This window comes from Manis javanica, chromosome 13 (assembly GCF_040802235.1).
Source record: "Manis javanica isolate MJ-LG chromosome 13, MJ_LKY, whole genome shotgun sequence".
Taxonomy (NCBI): domain Eukaryota; kingdom Metazoa; phylum Chordata; class Mammalia; order Pholidota; family Manidae; genus Manis; species Manis javanica.
In genome coordinates this window covers 21936676-21962713 of record NC_133168.1, presented here as the reverse complement: position 1 = coordinate 21962713, position 26038 = coordinate 21936676, and the positions used below count along the sequence as shown (strand labels likewise).

Here is a 26038-nt window from a genome sequence, read left to right as displayed (position 1 = left end):
CTTACTTTATTCCCCACATCCAATCATCAAATCCTACTGTTTTATATTCAAAGTAGCTCTTCTCTAGAGCCCCACTCTCCAGGTCCTTATCTTCTTACCCCTATATGGTAGCAAATAGCCTCTAGTGTCCCTGCTTCTAAGCTCCATTCTCCATGGAGCTGCCAAAGTGATCTAAAACATCTATTCAACCACATCATTCCCTTGCATGAAACTCTCAATATATCAAACTACACTATATCAAAGTAAGACAAGTGGAGCAACCCTGATTGTGAAGGGGCCAGAGAGAACTGTATGCCAGCAGCTGTGACCATTTACCTCCTTTTCACCTCCCACTACATCCTGTGAGTCACATCTGAAAACTCTAGTCCCTCAGTTTGAGAATCACCGGCTTCCATGATCAGTTAAACTCCTGCAGCATTACCCTTTAAGTCTTTGGACGATCTGATCTCTACAGGGCCATATAAAAACTGGTTAAGAACTAAGCCAAACCTGAGTTTTAGACTGAGTTCTGCAATTAACCAGGTATGAACTTTGAGAAAAATCATTAAAACTCTCTCAACCCCAGTTGTAATAAAATCGTCAATAATAGCACCTACTTCATAGGGTGTGTGATTATATGAAATTACAGTGATTAGCAGAGTACCTAATATACAGTAAGTAAGTGATAAATATTAGCTACTAGAATATTGTCTCTTCATTGGCCACATCCTGACTCACACTTTTCACTGAAACATTCCACCTTGTTTCAAAGCCTCTTTTCTTTTCAAAAGCTCTTGCTAAACACTGAAATACCCTTTCCCCACACTATCAGTCTAGCAAACTTCTAGTTATATTTCCTGACTGCCTCTCACAACAGTTACGTAGTTCTTCCTCTGTACTGACAATATTCCTTGTATATTTCTTCCATTATTGGAATTACACTACAACATAGTGTAATTGTCTATTTATGTCTACCTCCTAAACTGAAGTTCCTAGAAAAAAAAGCACCATATTTTATTTCTCTTTTTTTATTCTTTGTGCCTGGTCCAGTTCCTGCCTATAGGAAGAACTCAAAAAGTGCTTGAAATGTTATAGTGAATATTTATTGAACACCAATATGTGTCAAGCACTAGGCCAAAAGCTTTCTACAGTTAATTTTCTTCCAAAGAAATAAATGAAATAATACTCTTGCTAGAGGTCTTGTCCTCAACAGACCTCAAATCAGCACTCTCCAACAGAAATGTAGTATGGCAAACCTTCTAGTATCTACATTTGTTAAAAAGAAGCAGTTGAGATTAATTTTATGATACATTTTATTTAACCTAATATATCTAAGATATTATTTCACATGTAATCAATATAAAACATAAGATAGGACATTTTACATTCTTTTTTCCTTACTAAGTCCTCAGAATTCAGTACATATTTTACATACATAGCACATCTCCATTTGGACTAACACATTTCAGGTGTTTATTAACAGCCATATGTGACTAGTGGCTACTATATGGAACAGCACAGTCTTTAATCAAGGAATCCTGGTGATTAAAAAGGCCTTACAGAAAAAATGAAAAAGAAAAATGCCTGAAGTTTGGCATTTATGCAGCATATTTCCAGCCAAACAAGGAAATATGCTGAGAAAAAAGACAGGATTCAGATGCCTAATGCCATTCTTCAACTAATTAGCATTCAGTTTAATTCAATACCTATCAGCGGCCAGCAAGGTATCTGGTCCTGCGCTTGGTGCTGGAAACCAATGAGACCCCACATCCCCTGTCTTCAAGGACTTAACTACTTTCTCAGATCAAGAGAGAAGACAAGTCTCTAAAAGAAACAACTAAAACATATCATGTTACCAAAGAGGTATATATAAAATGTGACTGGAACAAAAATAACATGCTGTCTATTCCTACGTTATGCAGAAACAGTGAAAAGTATCCCATTCTCGGCTCTCCCCTTCCATAGTATCAAAACTGGAGTCATCATACTGTAAGATACACATTTGCCCCTAGCAGCTCAGGTCTCCTTTTGGAATTACAAAATGACTATTCCTATTGCCCTATCATAAAATGACTCTTTTTATAACAGTTAAGCAATAACTAGATAAAGGAGGGCTTTCTCTGGCTAAAATGTTCATTTAAATTAGACATGGGATCCAAAATGTTTTTGGTTTAAAATGCTGCATATTTCACAATAATCAACTACCTTGCCAAGAATTGATTAGGTGGCATATAATAAGATGCTTGGTGATTAAATTTTCCATAGGTATTTATTATCTTCTGCTCAGGTATATTTTGCAACATTAATTAAATCAGTTACCTCTGAGAGAGATGCATCAACCTTGGAAGAAATCTTCAGGTCTAGCCATGGCTGGTAGTTTTCAAGTAACAAGGCAGGCCTAAAGAAAATCATACAACTAAATTGCTTGAAATCCAAAATGTAATTGGAAGGATCAATGAATGAAAAATGTTTAACTTACCTATGTCTTTTACATTTCACTTTACCACAAACAGCACAGCTACGACCTTGAGGAAATAATTCTTGAAGTCCTAACTGCTAAAAAAGGAAAATGGGGGAGTGAGAGGAGGAAAGATGAGAGGTCATCTTTACATATCATCTTTACTAACGAGAATCAACTTTTCAAAAGCTTGTTAGTCAATATACAAATTTAGATGATGTTCTTTACTGTTGTCTGCTTTAACACTGAAACCAATCTACTTACTTGCTAAACTGCCAAAGAGAAAAAATACCTGATGAAAAGTTTTACAATACTTAAGCCAAATTTTCAAGCTTAAAATTAAAATCAATTGTTAAGCTTGTTAATTAAAAAAAAGTCAATCTATATTTGAAAAAAATACTTTACTGCAAAGATATAAAAAAAACTATTTTCTATCTCTTCAAACCCTTGAATTCAACAAGGGACAAGACATGTGATGACTAGTAAGGTTCCTGACCAAATATGGGGCACCACTTTCAGCTATGTTTCCTGCGAGTAGAAACACCAATGAACCTGAGATAAGGGATTGCATCAACTTGAAAAATTATCAAGTAAGAATTTAAGATACCTCACTAAAATAAATCCTGATCTATACAATAGGGAATTTGCCTACCAGAGATAGATCCTACAATCTCTATCAAAATTTCAGAAGTAAAAATTAGTTTGTTTAAGCAAACTGCCTAATTATTTCTCTGTTTTGTTTCTAAGGAGCAAATTCATATTTAGGAAATTACCAGGGTTAGGTAATTTAACCCAGAGTTCCCTAACTGTGTCTGTACTTCCCTGTGTCTGTACCAAAGAATTTCCTGCAAAGCTTTTAAGAAGTACTGATTACACGATCTTAACCCAGAACTATTCAATCAAAATCTGGTAATGGGGCCCAGGAATATAGTTTTTAAAGACTCCCTAGGTGATTCCAACTTTGGGAACTTCTGTTTCAATTTATTGTCCTCATAGTTAATATGTAGTTACAAGACATTCTCATTTGTGAATCCCAACTTTCTAAGAATTTTGTGTTTTCTCTTTATAGCTCCTCCTAGGAGGCCTATATACCTTAAAAATATACACGTGTAAATTTCCCTCTGAAAATACTCTGATCTGTTCCATCATTAAATAATAGCCAATGCATTTTTTTAAATCACTGCTTTCACATGCTTTCAATAGAGATATCAAACAGCATAGGGTCATATATTATGACTCTTAAAAATAAGAACATAAAATTTTACCTTGGGTTTGTATTTCATTGTGAAGAATATATTTGGTAAGAGAGAATCAGGTCCTAATGAGCAGTAGAATGTGACAACCCCAGCAACAAATGACCAGAAGATCATTAAAACATGAAGATACCTTAGAAATAAATGAAAATTATCAGAACCAAAAAAAGTGTAACACTTAAGTTGTCCCTTTATTGTTTTAATGTGCATCAATTAAGTATCTACCATATCAGAATTAAGCAATTTCTCTAATCATGAGTTTCTGTAATGTATTTATTAATTGTAAGAATCACAGAATGTATGCTATGAAATGTATATTTCATTTAAGATATAAGGAAGTATAATTTCTCAATGTATCATAATTTGGTACCTCGACTGTCATGTTTAACTAGCCTATATACTACATTCTTCAAGAATACCTTCTACTGATATTATAATATTCATACCACAACAAAATTCTGATTATTTTTCATTAAATTAAAAAATTTACTCAGTGTCTGTTTTGTGCTACATAGTACTAGGCTCTGGAGATACACAGCCATGGTTCGTATTGCAAAGAAAACAGTCTTGAACTAAAAACCATATGATGACCCTTAAGTGAAACAGGTAATGCTGCGAGTAAAGGGTGAAGTTTGCATGATCAGAACTTCTAGAAAATTAGAGAAGCTCTAAAACAGCTGTTGGAGAGAAGCAGAGAAGGGTAGCAGAGAAGGGTATTCTGGGAACTGCTGGGCAGTACTGAAGCTGAAGAGTTAAATTAACCGATGGGTTTTTTTTCTCTAGCAGGATTCAGTAACCAGTATACAAACACCAAAAAAAGTAAGCAGCAACACTTATCCACTATTTGGATTTTGTCAGGTGAGTGGAATTGAAGGAAAAGGAGTTAAGGATAGTGGCAACAGAGTGGCTGAAGTGACGGACCATGTGATCTAAGCTAGAGTAACTCTAAACTACACAGAAAGTACATGACAGCAGAAGAGGGTCAGTGGGTAGGAAGAAAGCAGGGGAATCAGGAGGCTCAGAAGTCAAGAAACAGGTGTGACTGAATGAGAGAAGTAGACAATGGTCAGCAAGTTGGACATATGATTTTTAAGATTTCAGAGGGAGAGCTCTTTCTGATGATAAGGGCCACCATATAGTGAATCCAAGTAAGAGGCTGAAGAGGAATCACCTTGAGATAGACTAGAGTATTCAATGAGTTACTCACACAAACACTGAAGTCACCTAGAATAATGGCAGAATTTAAAATGGAGATAAAATCTATAAGCCAGAAGCCAAAGTCTTCTATAAATGAGTACCAATGACCTAGAGATTGATATCAGTGAGAAAACAGACAGATGGCATATATTTCAAAGGAATAAGGGACTTGTGCTTGACAAAGTAACTGGTACTAGACTTGCCTTCCCACCATAAACAACTATAAAACTGGACAGAACATAATCAGCAGCACCTGTTTCCAGGCATTAGACAACAGGCAGTACAGGACTGTAATCTTTAAGGAAAGAAGTTTGAGTTTCATCTCTCTGACTGCGTACAATTTTCAAAGTGCAGCATGGAATAGAAAGGGTTACAGAATATACTGTAAAGACCAGGAAGTTCAGAATTGGGGAAAACAGCATCAAGTAGTAAGAAGAGGTGAAGATGATTAGAGGTGCTTACATTTAGGAGACAGTAACCAAGTACAAAAGCCATGAGACAAAGACTGAGCCACCCAAACAGATGAAATCGCCTGTTCTCCAGGTTCTCAGGGCAAGCTATACTTACAAAACATTCACAGAAAACCTATTATTAAATGCTCTCACTAAGCACTTAAAACATAAATATGGTTACCACCACTCAAAAAACTGCTATGGCTTAACATTTCCTGCACAGTGAAATAGAAACCCCTTAAACCTTTATGGTTCCGTTCAATCTGGCCCCAACTCACTTTCCACCCTTATCCCATTCCTTTATACAAAGCTTTACTCTAACCAGAATAGCACACTTGAGTTCAAGCTTTAAAAACAACCCTATGTCTGGAAACTAACTGAAGTTATAGAGCTATTCAGAGAAAAAAATCATGAAATTCATTTCCATAGCCACTTACTGAAAATCATTCTAAGCCTGACAATATGACTCAGAATTCAGAATGTTTAGAATTCTTGAACAGTTATATAGTATATATTTCATATATAATTTCACACCCTCAGTGAGGTCTGAGGTAGTATTCTAAAGTCAGATGTTAATATTTATGCAGCAAAACATATAAACAATAAAAAATAAGTAAGTCAGAAATAAACAGTCCCATATATGCTCAGGGTCAAATTTTGTCATCACATAATTAGTGCCAAGTTAGAGAAAGGGTAACTTCTTCAGAGCTTTTTTATTTCAGAATTATACTTTAGGACTTGTAGACCTGTCCTTAGGCTAATGACAATAAATACTACACACAATATGTCTGGGCTATATAACTAAGGCAAGAAATAACTAAGGCGTGATTTAAGAAGGAAATCATAACTTTAAATACATTAACCCTGTGATTAACCCTGTGGTCCTCCACCAACTTCACCCCCCAGGGGACAGCTGGCACTACAAAGAGACATTTCTGATTGTCACAACTGTGAGGAGGAGGAAGGGAGAAGTGCACCACTGACATCAAGTGGCTAGAGGCCAAGGCAACTGCTATCCTACAAAGCACAGGACAGAATTATCAACCTATATTTCAGTAGGGCTGGGGCTGAGAAACCCTGCATTAATCAGAGACAAAAAAATTCTGAAAACCAAAACCAACAAGCCAAGAATTCAGAAAGTTGAAGGAAAAAAACAGCAAATCCAAATACATAAAAAGGAAGGAAACTGTAGAGAGAACAGAAATCAAGAGACAACAATGACAAGAGAAAAATCACAAAATAGAAGCTGGTACTCTGGAAAAATTAATAAAATAAGCAAACCACTAGCTGGATACTAGAATGTACCGATTATTACTCTAAAAACTGATAAATAAGAGAAAAGTAAACTTTCTCCTATTTTTCAAACTTGTGCTGTATAGGCTTACCTCATTTTATTACATTTCACGTTATTGTGCTTAGCAGATACCGCATTTTTTTACAAATTGAAGGTTTGAGGCAACCTTGCACTTAGCAAGTATATGGGTGTCATTTTTCCAACAGCATTTGTTTGCTTTGTGTGTCTCTGTCATATTTTGTTAATTCTCAAAAAAATTCAAACTTTTTCATTATTAATGTATTTGTTATGGTCATCAGTAATTTCTTGAGACGGAATCTTCTGGTGAAGATTATTGTGATGACAACGGAAGATTTAGAATATTACATAAACTTAGTTATAAAGTAGCAGCAAGGTTTGCAAGGATTAAATCCAATTTTGAAAGAAGTTCTACTGTGCGCAAAATGCTATCAAACACCATCGTATACTACAGAGAAATCATTCATGAAAGGAAGAGTCAATCAGTGCAACCAACTTCATTGTCTTATTTTAAGAAATTGTCCTGGCCACCCCAACCTTCAGCATCCACTGCCCTGATAAGTCAACAGCCATCAACAGAGGCAGGACCCTCACCAGGAAAAAGATTACTACCTGAAAGCGTAGAAGATGGTTAGCAGTTTTTATCAATAAAATATTTTTTAATTAAAGTATGTTTTTTTTAGACATAATAGTATTGCACACTTAAAAGACTACACTGTAAGTAGTGTAAATGTAACTTTTATATGCACTGGGAAAAAAAAAATTCACTGACTTGCTTTACTGCAATGCTTTGGAACCAAACCTTCAGTATCTCCAAGGTATACCTGTACTTTACGGTAACTAAATAGATCTAATGGATGATATAAAGCAATTCTACAAAATACTGAATAATTAATTAGAATTAAAAAATATAGAAGATGAAAGAATGAGCAAATCATCATACAACCTATAATGAAGCAACTGATTCATACAGTAAATAAATTGTCAAACCAGAGAGAAAGTTTGTTGGGGAAGATAACAGCTATTATTATCTAAATCCACAAAAAGTGAGGTAACCCCACCTTATATGAAGTTATCCTCTATGTGATATAATAGGATGTACAGAGCATTACTGCAATATACTTGCACCCCCCCCAAAAAAATCTGAAACTAACTAAGCCTATAAATCATATAGATTTATGAAGGTAAGGATAAAAGACAGCATGAGGAAAGCATCAACAAATGTGTGAACTAACAAACCACTTTCTTCAACAAGTCAATGTCAAGGGGGAAAAAAACAAGTAAGGAGAAATGTTCTAGATCAGGGTTGAGACACTATGGCCTGTGGGAAAAATGCCACCTGTTTTGGTATGGCCCTTAAGCTTCAAAAGGTTTTTACAGATTTAAAGGGCTCTTTAAAAAAAGAAAAGAATATGGAAATGAATAGAAAAAAGATGGCAGAGTAGGAGGGCAAGGCAGAAACCAACTCCCACACACACACCAAGGAATCAACTACAGCAAATTCAACTAAGCCAGAAAACAACCTGAAGACTGCAAAACAGACTGCCTACACCTGGCAAAGAAGAGAAGACCACACAGAGAAGGGTAAAGTGGTAGAGCCATAATCAATCAGACACCAGTCCTTTTCCCATCCCAGCCTACAGGCTAGAGGAAGAGAATGGAGCAGGGAGGGGAACAGGTGTTCAGGAACATACACCTGGCCCCAGGGATCTGCTCTGGGAACACAAGTTCACACTGCCATGGGTTCTGGTGTCAGCAGGGCTGGACACTGGGGAGAGCTGGAGCATTCCGTGAGGCTGATGTTTTTGCCACTCATGGTGGACAGGCACACTCTGCAGGTCTGCTAAGACCCAAAGCAGAGGTGGCAGCTTGAAAGATTTGCCAACAGCAGGAGGGGTGCCAGAGGTGCAAGGGTTGGACAGTACTCTATTTGCAGGAGAAAGGGCAGGTGGCCAACACTTCCCCAGCCCTCCATCAGCACCACAAGTTATGCACTCTCAGGAGCCCCAAATGCTCCATTGCCCTCACAGGCAGCTCAGCCCTGAGATGTTTCACTGCAAACTCAGCCCAGCAGTGACAGACTTTGCTAACCAGTAGGCAGAGAAAAGCTTTCCCAGCTTTCTAAGCACTGTCTCAGCCCAATTAGAGAGGTGTCAGCAGGAGCCAGCCACAAGCACTCCTTCCTTCCCTCAGGGGGCCCATCCTGGTACAGTACCCCTCTGTCAACATAGGCCCGCATGCCCTACCACCAGGACTCATGGCCTCCACACAACTGCCAGACACATGCAACTGCCTCAGCTACTCTTTGGCCCAGCAGCACCACCATCATTGAAGGACAGGCAGAGGGCAGCCCCTATCCATAACAATCCCTGCAGAAACGCCCCTGCTGTGTTTTCAAAGGGCCAGCTGAGGAAAACTGCTATCCTTAGTGAACTAAGATAGACCACTGCAGGCAGACAGACAGAAAGCTGGCCCCACCCATAGCCAACCAAAAGCAACTGGGATTCTACCACAAAGGAGAACTAGGCACTGGAGAGTAAAGAGTCTTTAGCTTCTGGGTACCACAGGACACTTTCTTCATAAAGCCATTACTCTCTAGACCAGGAAGCACAGCACATTCATCTAATAAAAGGAAGAAACACAGAAATCCTGACAAAATGAGGTGGCCAAGGAATTTCTTCCAAACAAAATTACAGAATAAGACACCAGAAAGAGGGCAAAATGAAAAAGATCACCAATCTTCTTGATAAATATTTCAAAGTAGCAGTCATAAATATGGGTGCTGATATGCAGAAAAGAATTGAAGATATCAGGGAGGACTTCAACAGAGCTGAGTTGAAAAAAGAGATACTCAGAGATGAGGAATACAGTAAATTAAATGAAATATATAATGGAGGGAATGAATAATACACTGCTGCGACTAGAGGAGAAAATTAATGAGACAGAAATTAGAGAACAGGAACAAAACAAAGCTGAGGAACAGAGAAAAAAACAATCTCTAGGAATGAAAGAATAAGAGCTGTGTGAAAACTTCAAATGAAACAACAGTTGCATAAGAGGGGTAACAAAGAAAAGTGACAAAGTGATAGAAAGTCTCTTTGAGGAGATAATTATTGAAAAATTCCCAAACCTAGGAAAGGAAATAGATACCCAGATTATAGAAGCACAGAGAGCCCCTAACAAAAGGAACCCCAGGAAGATAACACCAAGACATAAAATAATTAAAATGAAAGAGTAAGTATAAGGAGAGAATACTGAAAGCAGCAAGAGAAAAAAAATTATTTATAAGGGAAAACCCATCAGGCTATCAGCAAACTTCTCAGCAGAAACTTTACAGGCCAGAAGGGAGTGGCAGGAAGTATTTAATGTACTGATACAAAAGGACCTTCAACCAAGAATCCTCTATCCAGCAAGATTATCATTCAAATTTGGAGAGATTAAACTTCTCAGATGAACAGAAGCTAAAGGAATTTATAAACACTAAACCACTAAAATACAGGATAATTTTAAGGGACCTCTGTAAATGGAAATGTTCCTAAGCCTAAATAGCTTCCACCAGTGAAAATAACCCCACAGTAAAGGTAGTAGACCAATTACTTACCAAGCAAGTACAAGAGCTTTAAAATTTTAGAATAAATTTTTTAAAAGTACTAAAACCAACTCTACACAAAATAAGTCAAGGAATACACAAAAAATGCAGATTATGACTAATACTTCAAGTGGGGAGGAAGAAGGGAAAAGAAGTACTTTTAGACTGTTTGAAGTAGAGTAATCATTATCTTAATATAGATTATTATATAGTCATGAAGCTACCCATGTACCTTATATTACCATAAAATGAAAGCCTGTAAGATACAAAAAATTTAAAAAGAGAAATCTAATCACAAAAGAAAACCATCAATTAACAAGAGAAGGGTATGAGAGAGGAAAAAAGGAACTACAAAAACCAGAAAACAATGAATAAAATGGCAATAAGTACATACCTATCAATAATTACCTTTAGTTTAAATGGACTGAATGCACCAATCAAAAGACAGAGAGTGACAAACTGCATAAAGAAAAAAGATCCATCTATATCTGCCTACGAGAGACTCATTACAGACCCAAAGGCATAAACATACTGAAAGTAAAGGGATAGAAAAAGATATTTCAAGCAAATAATAGGGAGAAAAAAGCAGGAATAGCCATACTTAGACAAAAAAGATTTAAAAACAAGGACAGTCACAAGAGAAAAAGAACATTCCATAATGATAAAGGGATCAGTCCAAAATGAGGATATAACCATTATAAATATTTATGCATCCAACACAGGAGCACTAAATACATAAAAACAAATACTAACAGAATTAAAGAAGGAAATAGATGGCAACACATTCATTTTAGGAAATTTCAACACATCACTCACATCAATATAACAACCGACAGAAAATGAATAAGGAAACAGGAACTGTACAACATATTACATCAGACAGACCTAACAGATATCTACAGAACAACCCAAAAGTAGCAGGATACACATTTTTCTCAAATGTATATGGTATGTTCTCTAGACCAGATCACACACTAGGCCACAAATAGAGCCTCAAAGAATTAAAAAAGATTGAAATTGTATCAAGCAACTACTCAGACCACAATGGAATGAAACTAGAAATAAATCACACGAACAAAACAAAAAAAAGCACACATAGAGATGCCAAATAACATGCTTCTTAAAAAATCAATGGATCAATGAACCAATCAAAACAAATCAAGCAATACAAAGAAACAAATGAAAACAAAAATACAATGGTTCGAAATTGGTGGGATGCCACAAAAGCAATTCTAAGAGGGAAGTACATAGCAATACAGGCCTACATCAAGAAATAAGAACAATCCCAAGTAAACAGTCCAAACTCACAATTAAAGAAACTAGAAAAAGAACAAATGAAACTCAAAGTTAGTAGAAAGGGACATAATAAAGATCAGAGTAGAAATAGACTACAGAAGACTGAAACAATAAAAAAAAATCAGATTTTGCGGAGCAAAGATGGAGGCATGAGAAGAGCAGCAGCAATCTCCTCCCAAAACCACATATATCTATGAAAATATAACAAAGACAACTCTTCCTAAAATAGAGACCAGAGGACACAGGACAGCATCCTGACCACATCCACACCTGAGAGAACCCAGCGCCTCATGAAGGGGATAAGATACAAGCCCTGGCCCGGCGGGACCCGAGTGCCCCTCCACCCAGCTCCCGGCGGAAGGAGAGGAGTCAGCAGGGAGGGAGAAGTAGCCCAGGACTGATGAACACCCAGCCCCAAGATTCCGGATCAGATCACAGACACAGTGCATGCGTGGGGTCCTGGATACTAGGGAAACAGGGAAGCAGGACCGCTGACCGGGTGCCTGAGGCCGACACCGGAGAACAAAGAAATGGAAGCGGCCTTTGTTTTTTTTTTTTCCTCCTCCTTTTTTTTGGTGAGTGCTTTCTGGAAGTCTTAAAGGGACAGGGACCCCCATACTAGGGAAACAGGGAAGCAAGACCGGTGAGCAGGTGCCTGAGACCAACACCTGAGGACAAAGAAAATTGTGCTTTTCCCTTTTTTTTAAATTATTTATTTTCTTTTTCCTTTTTTCTTTTTTTTTCTTGTTTTTTTTTGTTGCTGTTGTTGTTTTGGTTTGGAGAGTTCTTTTTGGAAGTCTTAAAGGGGCACGGCAGGACACTGAGTCCAGAGGTAGCGAATCCCGAGATCTCTGGGCACTCTAACCCCCTGGGCAGCAGGGAGCACAGAGGCCCATTACGGAGATAAATAGTCTCCCGGCCGCTCGCCCTCCAACGGGGCTCCACCATTTTGGAGTAGCAGCCCGAGCCAGTCCACGTGCACAGCAACAGAGGAGATAAACTCCATAGCAACCGGGCAGGAAGCAGAAGCCCTGTCTGTGCACAGCTGTCCAGCACAAGCCACTAGAGGTCGCTATTCTCCCAGGAGAGGAAGGCCACAAACCAACAAGACGGAAAGCTCTTCCAGCTGTCACTCGTACCAGCTCTGCAAACTATCTCTATCACCATGAAAAGGCAAAACTACAGGCAGACAAAGATCACAGAGACAACACCTGAGAAGGAGACAGACCTAACCGGTCTTCCTGAAAAAGAATTCAAAATAAAAATCATAAACATGCTGACAGAGATGCAGAGAAATATGCAAGAGCTAAGGGATGAAGTCCAGAGGGAGATCACAGATGCCAGGAAGGAGATTACAGAAGTGAAACAAACCCTGGAAGGATTTATAAGCAGAATGGATAAGATGCAAGAGGCCATTGAAGGAATAGAAGCCAGAGAACAGGAACGTATAGAAGCTGACATAGAGAGAGATAAAAGGATATCCAGGAACAAAAAAATACTAAGAGAACTATGAGACCAATACAAAAGGAACAATATCCGTATTATAGGGGTACCAGAAGAAGAAGAGAGAGGAAAAGGGACAGAAAGTGTCTTTGAAAAAATAATTGCTGAAAACTTCCCCAAACTGGGGGAGGAAATAATCAAACACACCAGAGAAATACACAGAACCCCCAACAGAAAGGATCCAAGGAGGACAACACCAAGACACATAATAATTAAAGTGGCAAGGATCAAGGACAAGGAAAGAGTTTTAAAGGCAGCTAGAGAGAAAAAGGTCACCTAAAAAGGAAAACACATCAGGCTAACATCAGACTTTTCGACAGAAACCCTACAGGCCAGAAAAGAATGGCATGATATATTTAATACAATGACACAGAAGGGCCTTGAACCAAGGATACTGTATCCAGCACGACTATCATTTAAATATGATGGCAGGATTAAACAATTCCCAGACAAGCAAAAGCTGAGGGAATTTGCTTCCCACAAACCACCTCTACAGGGCATCTTACAGGGACTGCTCTAGATGGGAGCACTCCTAAAAAGAGCACAGAACAAAACACACAACATATGAAGACAGGAGGAGGAGGAACAAGAAGGGAGAGAAGGAAAGAATCTCCAGACAGTGAATATAACAGCTCACTAAGCGAGCTAAGTTAGGCAGTAAGATACTAAAGAGGCTCACCCTGAACCTTTGGTAATGATGAATTTAAAGCCTGCAATGGCAATAAGTACATATCTCTCAATAGTTACCCTAAATGTAAATAGACTTATTGCACCAATCAAAAGACACAGAGTAATAGAATGGATAAAAAAGCAAGACCCATCTATAAGCTGCTTACAAGAAACTCACTTCAAACCCAAAGACATGCACAGACTAAAAGTCAAGGGATGGAAAAACATATTTCAGGCAAACAACAGTGAGAAGAAAGCAGGGGTTGCAGTACTAATATCAGACAAAATAGACTTCAAAACAAAGAAAGTAACAAGAGATAAAGAAGGCCACTACATAATGATAAAGGGCTCAGTCCAACAAGAGGATATAACCATTCTAAATATATATGCACCCAACACAGGAGCACCGGCATATGTAAAACAAATACTAACAGAACTAAAGATGGAAATAGATTGCAATGCATTCATTTTAGGAGACTTCAACACACCACTCACCCCAAAGGATAGATCCACCGGGCAGAAAATAAGTAAGGACACAGAGGCACTGAACAACACACTAGAACAGATGGACCTAATAGACATCTATAGAACTCTACATCCAAAAGCAACAGGATATACATTCTTCTCAAGTGCACATGGAACATTCTCCAGAATAGGCCACATACTAGCTCACAAAAAGAGCCTCAGTAAATTCCAAAATATTGAAATTCTACCAACCAACTTTTCAGACCACAAAGGTATAAAACTAGAAATAAATTCTACAAAGAAAAAAAAAAGGCTCACAAACACATGGAGGATTAACAACATGCTTCTAAATAATCAATGGACCAATGAACAAATCAAAATAGAGATCAAGGAATATATAGAAAAAAATGACAACAACAACACAAAGACCCAACTTCTGTGGGATGCAGTGAAAGCAGTCATAAGAGGAAAGTATATAGTGATCCAGGCATATTTAAAGAAGGAAAAACAAACACAAATGAATAGTCTAACATCACAATTTTCAAAACTGGAAAAAGAAGAACAAATGAGGCCTAAAGTTAGCAGAAGGAGGGACATCATAAAGATCAGAGAAGAAATAAACAAAATTGAGACGAATAAAACAATAGAAAAAAATCAACGAAACCAAGACCTGATTCTTTGAGAAAATAAACAAAATAGATAAGCCTCTAGCCAAACTTATTAAGAGAAAAAGAGAATCAACAAACATAAACAAAATCAGAAATGAGAACGGAAAAATCACGACAGACTCCACAGAAATACAAAGAATTATTAAAGACTACTATGAAAACCTATATGCCAAAAAGCTGGAAAACCTAGAAGAAATGGACAACTTCCTAGAAAAATACAACCTCCCAAGACTGACCAAGGAAGAAACACAAAAGTTAAACAAACCAAATACAAGCAAAGAAATTGAAACGGTAATCAAAAAACTACCCAAGAACAAAACCCCGGGGCCAGACGTATTTACCTCGGAATTTTATCAGACACACAGAGAAGACATAATACCCATTCTCCTTTAAGTTTTCCAAAAACAGAAGAGGAGTGAATACTCCCAAACTCATTCTATGAAGCCAGCATCACCCTAATACCAAAACCAGGCAAAGACCCCACCAAAAAAGAAAATTACAGACCAATATCCCTGATGAATGTAGACGCAAAAATACTCAATAAAATATTAGCAAACCAAATTCAACAACATATCAAAAGGATCATACACCATGACCAAGTGGGATTCATCCCAGGGATGCAAGGATGGTACAACATTCGAAAATCCATCAACATCATCCACCACATCAACAAAAAGAAAGACAAAAACCACATGATCATCTCCATAGATACTGAAAAAGCATTTGACAAAATTCAACATCCATTCATGATAAAAACTCTCAGCAAAATGGGAATAGAGGGCAAGTACCTCAACATAATAAAGGCCATATATGATAAACCCACAGCCAGCATTATACTGAACAGCGAGAAGCTGAAAGCATTTCCACTGAGATCGGGAACCAGACAGGGATGCCCACTCTCCCCACTGTTATTTAACATAGTACTGGAGGTCATGGCCATGGCAATCAAACAAAACAAAGAAATACAAGGTATCCAGATTGGTAAAGAAGAAGTTAAACTGTCACCATTGGCAGATATGATATTGTACATAAAAAATCCTAAAGACTCCACTCCAAAACTACTAGAACTGATATCGGAATACAGCAAAGTTGCAGGATACAAAATCAACACACAGAAATCTGTAGCTTTCCTACACACTAACAATGAACCAATAGAAAGAGAAATCAGGAAAACAATTCCATTCACAATTACATCAAAAAGAATAAAATACCTAGGAATAAACCTAACCAAAGAAGTGAAAGACCTATACCCTGAAAACTACAAGTCACTCTTAAGAAAAATTAAAGGGGACACTAACAAATGGAAACTCATCCCATGTTCATGGCTAGGAAGAATTAATATCATCAAAATGGCCATCCTGCCCAAAGCAATATAGAGATTTGATGCAATCCCTATCAAATTACCAGCAACATTCTTCAGTGAACTGGAACAAATAATTCAAAAATTCATATGGAAACACCAAAGACTCCAAATAGGCAAAGCAATCCTGAGAAAGAAGAATTAAGTGGGGGGGGGATCTCACTCCCCAACTTCAAGCTCTACTACAAAGCCACAGTAATCAAGACAATTTGGTACTGGCACAAGAACAGAGCCACAGACCAGTGGAACAGATTAGAGACTCCAGACATTAACCCAAACATATATGGTCAATTCATATTTGATAAAGGAGCCATGGACATACAATGGCGAAATGACAGTCTCTTCAACAGATGGTGCTGGCAAAACTGGACAGCTACAAGTAGGAGAATGAAACTGGACCATCCCGAACCCCATACACAAAAGTAAATTCACAATGGATCAAAGAACTGAATGTAAGTCATGAAACCATAAAACTCTTAGAAAAAAACATAGGGAAAAACCCTTTAGACATAAACATGAGTGACCTCTTCTTGAACATATCTCCCTGGGCAAGGAAAACAACAGCAAAAATGAACAAGTGGGACTATATTATGCTGAAAAGCTTCTGTACAGCAAATAGAACAATAGAACATCAATAGAACAAAAAGGAACCCTACAGTATGGGAAAATATATTTGTAAATGACAGATACGATAAAAGCCTGATGTCCAGAATATATAAAGAGCTCACACGCCTCAACAAAGAACAAATTACCCAATTAAAAAATGGGCAGAGGAACTGAACAGACAGTTCTCTAAAAAAGAAATACAGATGGCCAACAGACACATGAAAAGATGCTCCACATCGCTAATTATCAGAGAAATGCAAATTAAAACTACAATGAGGTATCACCTCACACCAGTAAGGATGGCCACCATCCAAAAGACAAACAACAGCAAATGTTGGCAAGGCTGTGGAGAAAGGGGAACCCTCCTACACTGCTGGTGGGAATGTAAATTAGTTCAACCATTGTGGAAAGCAGTATGGAGATTCATCAAAATGCTCAAAACAGACTTACCATTTGACCCAGGAATTCCACTCCTAGGAATTTACCCTAAGAATGCAGCAATCAAGTTTGAGAAAGACAGATGCACCCCTATGCTTATTGTAACACTATTTACAATAGCCAAGAATTGTAAGCAAACTAAATGTCCATTGTTAGATGAATGGATAAAGAAGATGTGGTACATATACACAATGGAATACTACTCAGCCATAAGAAAAGGGCAAATCCTACCATTTGAGGCAACATGGATGGAGCTGGAGGGTATTATGTTCAGTGAAATAAGCCAAGCAGAGAAAGAGAAATACCAAATGATTTCACTCATCTGTGGAGTACAAGAACAAAGGAAAAACTGAAGGAACAAAACAGCAGCGGAATCACAGATCCCAAGAATGGACTAACAGGTACCAAAGGGAAAGGGACTGGGGAGGATGGGTGGGTAGGGAGTGATAAGGGGGGGAAGAAGAGAGGGGTATTAAGATTAGCATGCATGGGGGATGGAGGGAGAAAGGGGAGGGCTGTACAACACAGAGAAGACATGTAGTGATTCTATAACATTTTGCTATGCTGATTGACAGTGACTGTAAAGGCATTTATAGGGGGTACCTGGTATAGGGGAGAGCCTAGTAAACATAATATTCATCATGTAAGTGTAGATTAATGATAACAAAAAAAAAAAAAACAGTTCCTGTGTGTTGACCTCCAATGAGTTCTACACAATGGTATAAAGGGCATATCAAAGTGAGGGCAAAGGGTCTGTTTGTGTTTATACAGAGGATCAAAGCCTAATTTGGCTACCCAGAAAATGAACTAAGATACGATTTGAAGAAGAACTTCCAACACCAGCACTCTCTGGAAGAGTCATACCAGAAGATGATCATCAAAAAACCTCAACAAAGATCCAGGCGATTCTGCGGTTGTAGCTGCATCCATCCCACCGGTTCCTGGACTTGCCATTGGAATGAAGAAGGAGATATCTAACTGGCCTGTGCTTTCATTAAAGCAACAAATTTGACTTGATCTATAATCTTGGAACTCAACCAAGAATTAGGAGAAGTGCAAGTTGTAGCGCTCCAAAATCTTAAGACTACAGACTATCTACTGTTAAAAGAACATATGGGATGTGAACAGTTCCCAGGAATGGGTTGTTTCAATTTGTCTGATTTCTCTCAGACTGTTCAAGTACAGTTGGACAATATCCATCATATCATAGACAAATTTTCACAAATGCCTAGGATGCCTAACTGGTTTTCTTGGCTTCACTGGAGATGGCTGGTAATTATAGATCTGCTTTGGTTATGTAACTGTATTCCTATTATGTTAATGTGTGTGTGAAATTTAATTAGTAGTTTAAAACCTATACATGCTGAAGTTACTCTACAAGAAGACATGTCAAAGAAATAATCAATCCTCCCATGTTTTCTTCCATCTGCTACCTCTATAGCTTTTCTTCTTCCTTCCTAATTACAACCCTTAAATAGAATTCGTGCCTCATATCGAATTTACCGAGTATCATAATTCCTCCAAGTGGTAAAGATACCTCAAGACAAATGTTGGGCATAGAAGCCACAGGGCATAAATCTGCAAAGAAGTAAAAAGCTAACCTTTTCAAACAATATGGCTTCTCTCTAACTTACCAACTTTACATCTCCCTGTATGGCCCCGGAAGATGACTGGTTAGCCAGAGATGGGTAAGATTCCTCAAGGGAGGAACAACCTAAGACAGGCCAGTTGCAGGGGAGCCATCAGGTGAGAAATTGGGGATCAACAGTGGTGAGGCTTAGAACCTCACCCCCACTGTTTTGAGAGAAATCTTCTGCATCCGTGGATGTTTTAATGCCCTTGTCTAGCTTGGATTAACACATAGTCTACAGGCACACACCTGATCATCTACAATTGCTCTCTTACAACACTAAACTATGTTTTCTACCTTTATCTTGCATCTACCTACCACTTCAGCATTTTATTAAAAATAAAAATAATAATAATAATAAAGGGAGAAATGTGGGATCCACATATAAATCAAGTATAAAAATCAAATGAATATTCATATTTCACCTGATTGTTTATAGTTCATAATGCGTGATTAAAACCAAAAGTTTCTGTGATGACTGCCCTTGTACTGTTCACCATGTAAGAACTTATTCACTATGTAAGAATTTGTTCATCATGTAAGAACTTGTTCGTTATGCTTCAGAAGATTGGAGACTGATGAGAATTAGGCTTGGGGTGGATTAATGATTGTGCATTGAGCATTGACTCCCCTAAACAGAATTTTATTGTTGTTAACAACCATTTGATCAATAAATATGAGAGATGCCCTCTCAAAAAAAAAAGTGCTTAGAAGCCCATCACATACTAAGTTAAGGCTATATAAGACGGTTGTGGTAATTTAAAAAGTAATAAAGAATCATCAAGGTGAAAAGACAACCTATGAAATGGGAAAAAATATTTGCAAACCATATCTCTGATATGGTGTGAATATACAGAATATATAAAGGACACATAACAACTTAATAGCAAAAATAACCCAATAAAAAAATTGGCAGGATGGCGGTGTGAGTAGAGCAGTGGAAATCTCCTCCCAAAAACACATAGAGCTATGAAAATATAACAAAGAAAAATCTTCCTAAAATAGAGACCACAGGACACAGGACAACATCCAGACCACATCCACACCTGCAAGGAACCAGCGCCTTGCGAAGGGGGTAAGATACAAGCCCCGGCCCGGCGGGACCCGAGCGCCCCCCCCCCCCCCCCCGGCTCCCGGCGGGTGGAGAGAAACCGGAGCGGTTTTTTTTTTTTTTTTTTTTTGGCGAGCGCTTTTTGGAAGCCTTAGAGGGACGGGCCCCTGTTGCTGGGGAGGCAGGGCGGCGGGACCGGTGAGCAGGTGCCTGGGAACGGCGCTGGAGGACAAAGAACACCCCGCGTTTCTCCCTGCGGGACCGGCGGGCGGGTGCCTGAGACCGGTGCCTGAGGACGGAGGAGGTCGCGCGTTTTTCCCCTTTTTTTTTTCTTTTCTCTTTTTGGCGAGCGCTTTTTGGAAGCCTTGAAGGGACGGGGACCCCAGTGCTAGGGAGGCAGGGTGGCGGGACTGGTGAGCGGGTGCCTGGGACCGGCGCCTGAGGACAAAGAATATCCCACGTTTTTCCCTGCGGGACCGGTGGGCGGGTGCCTGAGACCGGCACTTGAGGACAGAGGAAATCGTGCGTTTTTCCCCTTTTTTTTTCTCTTTTCTCCGAGTGCTTTCTGGAAGCCTAAAAGGGACAGGCCCGGTGCTAGGGAGGCAGGGCGGCGGGACTGGTGAGCGGGTGCCTGGGACCGGCACCTGAGGACAAAGAATATCCCGCGTTTTTCCCTGTGGGACCGGTGGGTGGGTGCCTGAGACCGGCACCTGAGGACGGAAGAAATCGCGCGTTTTTCCCCTTTTTTTCTCTCTTTTTGGCAAGTGCTTTTTGGAAACCTTGAAGGGACAGGGACCCCGGTGCTAGGGAGGCAGGGCGGTGGGACTGGTGAGCGGGTGTCTGGGACCAGTGCCTGAGGACAAAGAATATCGAGCGTTCCTTCCCTGCGGGACCGGTGGGTGGGTGCTTTTTGGAAGCCTTGAAAGGACAGGGACCCTGGTGCTAGGGAGACAGGGCAGCAGGACCAGAGAGCGAGTGCCTGGGACCGGCACCTGAGGACAAAAAAAAAAAAAAAAAAAAAAAAATCGCTTGCTTTTTCCTTTTTTTTTTTTTTTCCCATTCTCTCTGTTCCCTCTCTCATTGTTGCTTGTTGTTTTGGTTTGGAGAGTGCTTTTTGGAAGTCTTAAAGGGGCAGGACAGGTCACTTAGACCAGAGGCAGGGAATCTGGGGATCTCTGGGCACTCTAACCCCCTGGGCAGCAGGGAGCACAGAGGCCCCTTACGGAGATAAATAGCCTCCTGGCCGCTCCCCCTCCAACGGGGCTCCACCATTTTGGAGGAACAGCCCCAGCCAGGCCAAGCCCACAGCAACAGCGGAGATAAACCCCAAAGCAACTGGGCAGGAAGCAGAAGCCCTGTCTGCGCACAGCTGCCCCGCACAAGCCACTAGAGGTCGCTATTCTCCCAGGAAAAGGCCACAAACCAACAAGAAGGGAAGCTCTTCCAGCGGTCACTTGTACCAGCTCTGCAAACTATCCCTATCACCATGAAAAGGCAAAACTACAGGCAGACAAAGATCACAGAGACAACACCTGAGAAGGAGACAGACCTAACTAGTCCTCCTGAAAAAGAATTCAAAATAAAAATCATGAACATGCTGACAGAGATACAGAAAAAAATGCAAGAGCAATGGGATGAGATGCAGAGAAAAATGCAAGAGCAGTGGGATGAGATGCAGAGAAAAATGCAAGAGCAGTGGGATGAAGTCCGGAAGGAGATCACAGATGTCAGGAAGGAGATCACAGAAGTGAAACAATCCCTGGAAGGATTTATAAGCAGAATGGATAAGATGCAAGAGGCCATTGAAGGAATAGAAGCCAGAGAACAGGAACGTATAGAAGCTGACATAGAGAGAGATAAAAGGATCTCCAGGAATGAAACAACACTAAGAGAAATATGTGACCAATACAAAAGGAAAAACATTCGTATTATAGGGATACCAGAAGAGGAAGAAAGAGGAAAAAGGATAGAAAGTGTCTTTTAAGAAATAATTGCTGAAAACTTCCCCAAACTGGGGGAGGAAATAATCGAACAGACCATGGAATTATACAGAACCCCCAACAGAAAGGATCCAAGGAGGACAACACCAAGACACATAATAATTAAAATGGCAAGGATCAAGGACAAGGAAAGAGTTTTAAAGGCAGCTAGAGAGAAAAAGGTCACCTATAAAGGAAAACCAATCAGGCTAACATCAGACTTCTCAACAGAAACCCTACAGGCCAGAAGAGAATGGCATGATATACTTAATGCAATGAAACAGAAGGGCCTTGAACCAAGGATACTGTATCCAGCACGACTATCATTTAAATATGATGGTGGGATCAAACAATTCCCAGACAAGCAAAAGCTGAGGGAATTTGCTTCCCACAAACCACCTCTACAGGGCATCCTACAGGGACTGCTCTAGATGGGAGCACCCCTAAAAAGAGCACAGAACAAAATACACAACATATGAAGAAGGGAGGAGGAGGAATAAGAAGGGAGAGAAGAAAAGAATCTCCAGACAGTGTATATAACAGCTCAATAAGCGAGCTAAGTTAGGCAGTAAGATACTAAAGAAGCTATCCTTGAACCTTTGGTAACCACGAATCTAAAGCCTGCAATGGCAATAAGTACATATCTTCCAATAGTCACCCTAAATGTAAATGGACTTAATGCACCAATCAAAAGACATAGAGTAATAGAATGGATAAAAAAGCAAGACCCATCTATATGCTGCTTACAAGAAACTCACCTTAAACCCAAAGATAAGCATAGACTAAAAGTCAAGGGATGGAAAAACATATTTCAGGCAAACAACAGTGAGAAGAAAGCAGGGGTTGCAGTACTAATATCAGACAAAATAGACTTCAAAACAAAGAAAGTAACAAGAGATAAAGAAGGCCACTACATAATGATAAAGGGCTCAGTCCAACAAGAGGATATAACCATTCTAAATATATATGCACCTAATACAGGAGCACCAGCATATGTGAAGCAAATACTAACAGAACTAAAGAGGGAAATAGACTGCAATGCATTCATTGTAGGAGACTTCAACACACCACTCACCCCAAAGGATAGATCCACCGGGCAGAAAATAAGTAAAGACACACAGGCACTGAACAACACACTAGAACAGATGGACCTAATAGACATCTATAGAACTCTACATCCAAAAGCAACAGGATATACATTCTTCTCAAGTGCACATGGAACATTCTCCAGAATAGACCACATACTAGCTCACAAAAAGAGCCTCAGTAAATTCCACAATATTGAAATTCTACCAACCAATTTTTCAGACCACAAAGGTATGAAAGTAGAAATAAATTCTACAAAGAAAACAAAAAGGCTCACAAACACATGGAGGCTTAACAACATGCTACTAAATAATCAATGGATCAATGAACAAATCAAAATAGAGATCAAGGAATATATAGAAACAAATGACAACAACAACACTAAGCCCCAACTTCTGTGGGATGCAGCGAAAGCAGTCTTAAGAGGAAAGTATATAGCAATCCAGGCACACTTGAAGAAGGAAGAACAATCCCAAATGAATAGTCCAACATCACAATTATTAAAACTGGAAAAAGAAGAACAAATGAGGCCTAAAGTCAGCAGAAGGAGGGACATAATAAAGATCAGAGAAGAAATAAACAAAATTGAGAAGAATAAAACAATAGCAAAAATCAACGCAACCAAGAGCTGGTTCTTTGAGAAAATAAACAAAATAGATAAGCCTCTAGCCCAACTTATTAAGAGAAAAAGAGAGTCAACACAAATCAACATAATCAGAAATGAGAATGGAAAAATCACGACACACTCCACAGAAATACAAAGAATTATTAAAGACTACTATGAAAACCTATATGCCAACAAGCTGGAAAACCTAGAAGAAATGGACAACTTCCTAGAAAAATACAACCTCCCAAGACTGACCAAGGAAGAAACACAAAAGTTAAACAAACCAATTACAAGCAAAGAAATTGAAACAGTAATCAAAAAACTACCCAAGAACAAAACCCCGGGGCCGGACGGATTTACCTCGGAATTTTATCAGACACACAGAGAAGACATAATACCCATTCTCCTTAAAGTGTTCCACAAAATAGAAGAAGAGGGAATACTCCCAAACTCATTCTATGAAGCCAACATCACCCTAATACCAAAACCAGGAAAAGACCCCACCAAAAAAGAAAATTACAGACCAATATCCCTGATGAATGTAGATGCAAAAATACTCAATAAAATATTAGCAAACAGAATTCAACAGTATATCAAAAGGATCATACACCATGACCAAGTGGGGTTCATCCCAGGGATGCAAGGATGGTACAACATTCGAAAATCCATCAACATCATCCACCACATCAACAAAAAGAAAGACAAAAACCACATGATCATCTCCATAGATGCTGAAAAAGCATTTGACAAATTCAACATCCATTCATGATAAAAACTCTCAGCAAAATGGGAATAGAGGGCAAGTACCTCAACATAATAAAGGCCATATATGATAAACCCACAGCCAGCATTATACTGAACAGCGAGAAGCTGAAAGCATTTCCACTGAGATCGGGAACCAGACAAGGATGCCCACTCTCCCCACTGTTATTTAACATAGTACTGGAGGTCCTAGCCACGGCAATCAGACAAAACAAAGAAATACAAGGAATCCAGATTGGTAAAGAAGAAGTTAAACTCTCACTATTTGCAGATGATATGATACTGTACATAAAAAACCCTAAAGACTCCACTCCAAAACTACTAGAACTGATATCGGAATACAGCAAAGTTGCAGGATACAAAATTAACACACAGAAATCTGTAGCTTTCCTATACACTAACAACGAATCAATAGAAAGAGAAATCAGGAAAACAATTCCATTCACCATTGCATCAAAAAGAATAAAATACCTAGGAATAAACCTAACAAAGGAAGTGAAAGACTTATACTCTGAAAACTACAAGTCACTCTTAAGAGAAATTAAAGGGGACACTAATAAATGGAAACTCATCCCATGCTCATGGCTAGGAAGAATTAATATCGTCAAAATGGCCATCCTGCCCAAAGCAATATACAGATTTGATGCAATCCCTCTCAAATTACCAGCAACATTCTTCAATGAATTGGAACAAATAATTCAAAAATTCATATGGAAACACCAAAGACCCCGAATAGCCAAAGCAATCCTGAAAAACAAGAATAAAGTAGGGGGGATCTCACTCCCCAACTTCAAGCTCTACTACAAAGCCATTGTAATCAAGACAATTTGGTACTGGCACAAGAACAGAGCCACAGACCAGTGGAACAGATTAGAGACCCCAGAAATTAACCCAAACATATATGGTCAATTAATATTTGATAAAGGAGCCATGGACATACAATGGCAAAATGACAGTCTCTTCAACAGATGGTGCTGGCAAAACTGGACAGCTACATGTAGGAGAATGAAACTGGACCATTGTCTAACCCCATATACAAAGGTAAACTCAAAATGGATCAAAGACCTGAATGTAAGGCATGAAACCATTAAACTCTTGGAAAAAAACATAGGCAAAAACCTCTTAGACATAAACATGAGTGATCTCTTCTTGAACATATCTCCCCGGGCAAGGAAAACAACAGCAAAAATGAGCAAGTGGGACTACATTAAGCTGAAAAGCTTCTGTACAGCGAAAGACACCATCAATAGAACAAAAAGGAACCCTACAGTATGGGAGAATATATTTGAAAATGACAGATCCGATAAAGGCTTGACGTCCAGAATATATAAAGAGCTCACTCGCCTCAACAAACAAAAAACAAATAACCCAATTAAAAAATGGGCAGAGGAACTGAACAGACAGTTCTCCAAAAAAGAAATACAGATGGCCAACAGACACATGAAAAGATGCTCCACATTGCTAATTATCAGAGAAATGCAAATTAAAACTACAATGAGGTATCACCTCACACCAGTAAGGATAGCTGCCATCCAAAAGACAAACAACAACAAATGTTGGCGAGGCTGTGGAGAAAGGGGAACCCTCCTACACTGCTGGTGGGAATGTAAATTAGTTCAACCATTGTGGAAAGCAGTTTGGAGGTTCATCAAAATGCTCAAAACAGACCTACCTTTTG

General features: G+C 39.0%; 1 protein-coding gene across 14 annotated transcripts in view; it reads right to left on the bottom strand.

Annotated features, from left to right (window-relative positions):
- SNX14 (sorting nexin 14) overlaps window positions 1–26038 on the bottom strand; it is a 108141-nt gene that overhangs the window by 62724 nt on the left and 19379 nt on the right. For 10 of the 14 annotated variants that reach the window (XM_037022843.2, XM_037022852.2, XM_037022876.2 and 7 more), the window contains 3 exons: window positions 3703–3823; window positions 2459–2535; window positions 2299–2377 (listed from right to left, as the gene is read on the bottom strand). In XM_037022843.2, coding sequence (XP_036878738.2) covers window positions 2299–2377; window positions 2459–2535; window positions 3703–3823 — 277 coding nt within the window. The remainder of the gene's footprint in view (window positions 1–2298; window positions 2378–2458; window positions 2536–3702; window positions 3824–26038) is intronic. The other 4 variants (XM_037022848.2, XM_037022865.2, XM_037022897.2 and 1 more) reach the window with 1 other exon arrangement.